Genomic DNA, 4,344 nt, shown 5'->3' on the forward strand with positions numbered 1-4,344 from the left:
CCTTTCTTCCTTCCCTCTTTCCTTTCTTCTTTCTCCAAGGGCAGTATGTGTTTTGACGGCAGGGTGATACATGCAGCTACAACTCTTTCAGAAATGCTGCCTTTTTGATCATGGAAATGTGAGAGGTGTCCCTTTATAACTGCAGAATATTAAAAGAATCCTGGAGAGAAGAGAAATGGATAAGTAGCTCTTTAAATTCTGTATATGAACTGACACAAACCATGAGCTTACTCCTGAACTGCACATGCATAGGACAGACACAACAGAACACATGAAGGCACTGAGAACTGAACTACAGTATAAACCATCTCCAAAACTCAGGATGAGTAACACAAATATTGGACAGACAAAAGGCACTTATTAGAACCACCACAGGAGGCAAAGTGGACTTGTAGCCTGAATATAACCAAATTGATTTCCTGGTAAAGCAAAACAAAATGAAGGAAAACAAAATCAACTCCCTATAAAGAGTTTTAAAAGATCCATATTCAAAATGTCCAGAATAAAATTTTTCAAAAATTGTTAAACATATGAAAAACCAGAAAACATGTGACTATCAAGGGAAAGAATAATCCACAGATCCCAATCTCAATATCACTCAGTGTTAGAATTATTATACAAAGACTCTAAAGCAGTCATTACAACTATAAATTCTGACTTAAAAGTAAACACTGTTAAAATATGGAAAAGAGAGGGCCTCAGCAGAGAAAATAGAAAGTATTAAAAAATAACAAAGCCATGATTTTACAAGTAAAAGTCTTAACATCTGAAATTCATCAGATGAACCCAATAGCAGAATGAAGATGAGGAAAGCATAAACTTGAAAACAGATTAGGAAAAAATGATTCAATCTGAAGAATAGAGAAAAAAATAAAATCATGAACAGAGCATCAGGGATGTGGAGCACATTTAAAAATCTCTAATATTCATGTCACTGGGAACCCAGAGGGAAAAGAAAAAAAATATTGGACAGAGAAATATATTTAATGAAACAATGGGAAATCATTTTCAAACTTGTTAAAGACATAAATTTACAGATTTTAAGACTCCCAAAACAAGTAAATTTGATGAAAATCATACATATAGAAAAAAACATGGAATTGATAAAAACCAAAGATAATGAAAATTTATTGCAGAGTCAGAAATATATGTCATATTATATATAGATGAATAATAATTTGAATGACTGTAATTCCTCAAAAGAAGCTGAAACATCAGAAAACAGTAGAAAGGTATTTTTAAAATGCTGAAATTTACTTTCTAAAAAATCAGTTACCCCAGAATTCTATATACAGAAAAAATATTTTTCAGGAATATAGATGAAATAAAGGCTTTGCTAGATGAGGGAAATCTGAGAGAATCCATCAGCAGCAGACATTCTTAAAATGAAAACCTAAAATGAGATCCATTTGAAAGGAAATTATACAAGTGAGAAAATTAGACCAGTAGTAAAGGAAGAGCAACAGAATTTATAATAATTTGGCTAAATATAAAACACATTTGCTTCAGTTGTTTAAAATAACTTTTAAATAGCCCTTGTGGGGTTTTCAGACATGTGGAGTATATATGACAACTGCAGCATGTAAGGAAGTACAGGATCCTGTAACGGTAGGGTTCATTTAGATTTCACTTGAAGTGGTAAATATTAACTTGAAGTCAATTGTGAAAGGTTAGGTATGTATACTGCAATCTGTAGATGGGTAGTTTTCAGTTATTTTTGCTCTCAATAATACATTTGACAATTTCCAGAGGCCCTATTGGTTGTTACTAGTATCTAGCAGCCACAGACCATAAAAACTGCTAAACATCCTGCAGTACACAGGACAACCTTCGCATCAAAGTATTATCTGGCTGAAAATAGTAATCGTGCTCAAACTGGAAAACCGTGTTCTGGAGCAATCCCTAAAAAAAATATAATAATTATAGCCAGAAACCAATAGATAAATTAAAACTCAATACTAAAACTATTCAAATCCAAAAGTAGGCAGTGGCGGAAGGGGATGAAGATGAATAACAAACAGGAAATACACATCAAAATGGTAAACTTAAATCAACCATATCACCAGTTTCATTAAATGAAAATGGTCTAAACACACCAATTTAAGATAGAGATAGAAATAAAATAAAAGAACAAAATCCAAACTATATTTGTGTACACAAACATACTTTAAATATAAATACATATGTAAGTTAAAAAGATGGGAAATATATTCCATGCAGACAGTTTTTAAAAGAGGCTGAAGCAACTATATTAATATAAGACAAAGTAGAAATCAGAATAAGAAATATTGTCAAAGATAAAGATGGGTATTATATAAAGAAAAAAGAATCTTCCAAGAAGACATAACCATACTAAGTGCATACGCACTTAAGTGTAGAGCTTCAAATTACATGAAGAGAAACTGATGGAATGAAAGAACATATAGTCAAACATACTATTATATTTGGAGAATTTCAGATTCTTATTTTAGTATCCAATAATACAAATAGAAAATCAGCAATCAAAAAGTGTGGGATACAACTAAAAAAACTGACTAAAATTTATGATATTAAACAGTATTAGAAAAGGCTATAGTGAGTATACATTAATTGCTTTCATTTAACACCTTTCTTTATTGGTTATAAATTCCACTAAGGGAAGTAATTCTGCTTCTTTTGTTTACTGTCATGTTTTCTATGCCCATATAAATGCTAGGCACATTACAGATGCTTGCTAGATAAGGAGTGGATAGATAATGCAAAATGAGTCATCATTTTATTTTATTTGCTCATTTCAGGAATAAGAGTTCTGATTGAAAGTTTCCACAAGTTTGAAAGATACACAATGTTTGCACTAGCAATGGGAATGACTCACTTTACATTCCATATTCATTCTCTATATATTAACTATAACTTCCACTTACAGAAGAGTAAGTGGAAGAATTAAGATTCTAATACTTGGTCTTACTGAAGCTAGAATAGAATCCAAAAAAAAATTTGTACCAAAGAATTATAGGAAGATGAGAATAAGTAGAAAAGTAGGACCCAGAATTCTCAGTTGATTTTAGTCATAAATAATTGTAGAACACATTCTCGGATGTGCCTGGTCCTTACTCCATAGATGATAGGGTTCAGCATAGGAGGTACCAACAAGTACATGTTGGCCAGCAGGGTGTGGGTGTGCAGTGGTATATGCTTACTAAAACGGTGGGTGAGGAAGGAGAAAAGAGCAGGGATGTAGAAGGTGAGGATGACACATACATGAGACCCACAAGTGCTGAGAGTTTTCAACCTGGCATCATTAGAAGGGAGATTAAATACAGTACGAAGTATTTGTACATAGGACAGAGAGATACATGTCACATCAGTCCCAACAATTAAGATGATGACAGCCAAACTATAAAGACTATTGATGGAAATGTCAGCACAAGCCAATTTCACCACAGCCATGTGCTCACAGTATGTGTGGGGAACTACATTGGACTGGCAATATGGCCATCTCCTCACCAGGAAGGGATGTGGTGTCATTAGTACTAATCCACGTAGAAGTGCCACCATGCCAACATGAGCCACCACAGAATTTGTAAGAATGGATGAGTGTCTCAGTGGGTTGTAGATTGCCACATACCGGTCAAGTGCCATGGCCACAAGAAGCCCTGACTCCACCCCAGAAAAAGCATGGATGAAAAACATCTGAGTGAGGCAGGCATGGAAGCTGATTTCATGATCACTGAACCAGAATATACCCAACATCTTGGGAAGAGTGGAGGTTGACAAGGTGAGGTCTGTGATGGCTAACATGGAAAGAAAATAGAACATGGGTTCATGGAGGGCAGTCTCAGTTTTGATGATGAAAAGGATGAATATGTTTCCTAGGAGAGCAACAATATACATTGAGCAAAAAGGGATGGATATCCAAATGTGCAAGTCTTCTAGACCGGGTATGCCCATCAGGAAGAAGGTACTAGGATTGGTGAATGTAGTGGAGTTAAAGTCAACCATGGTGGTGATTCTGGCTACCTGAAGATATATTCTTGCTTTCTTTCCCTCCTTTGTCCCTGGAGCAGTCAAATGCACATACGCTCGGATAAATATACGGTAGAATTACTTAGTGAAAAAATACAACTGTGCAAATTTATTCAAATTTTTAGTCCTCCTTGATGAGCTTCTCTGAAATTACAAGTATTGCATTACTCACTGCAAGTTATTAATCTCACTAAGAACTAGCTAGAGCTCTACAGTACTCTGCCTAATGCTAAGTATTCTCTTTCTGTCTGTGATACCAGGCTGAACCAAAGTTTTGATAAATAAATCAGATTCCTCACATTAACAAGCCAATGGAGGGAACCTATAACATTGTCCTCA

The 4,344-nt window shown here is 34.7% G+C and overlaps 1 protein-coding gene across 1 annotated transcript; it reads right to left on the bottom strand.

Moving 5' to 3' along the window:
- Positions 1 to 3,033: 3,033 nt before the first annotated feature.
- OR52E22 (olfactory receptor family 52 subfamily E member 22) lies at positions 3,034 to 3,981 on the bottom strand. Its single transcript, NM_001389042.1, is given in 1 exon segment — positions 3,034 to 3,981. A coding segment is annotated over 1 exon segment (948 nt).
- Between the last annotated feature and the right edge of the window lie 363 nt (positions 3,982 to 4,344).

The sequence above is a fragment of the Canis lupus genome, chromosome 21 (assembly GCF_011100685.1).
Source record: "Canis lupus familiaris isolate Mischka breed German Shepherd chromosome 21, alternate assembly UU_Cfam_GSD_1.0, whole genome shotgun sequence".
NCBI classification, from domain to species: Eukaryota; Metazoa; Chordata; class Mammalia; order Carnivora; family Canidae; genus Canis; species Canis lupus.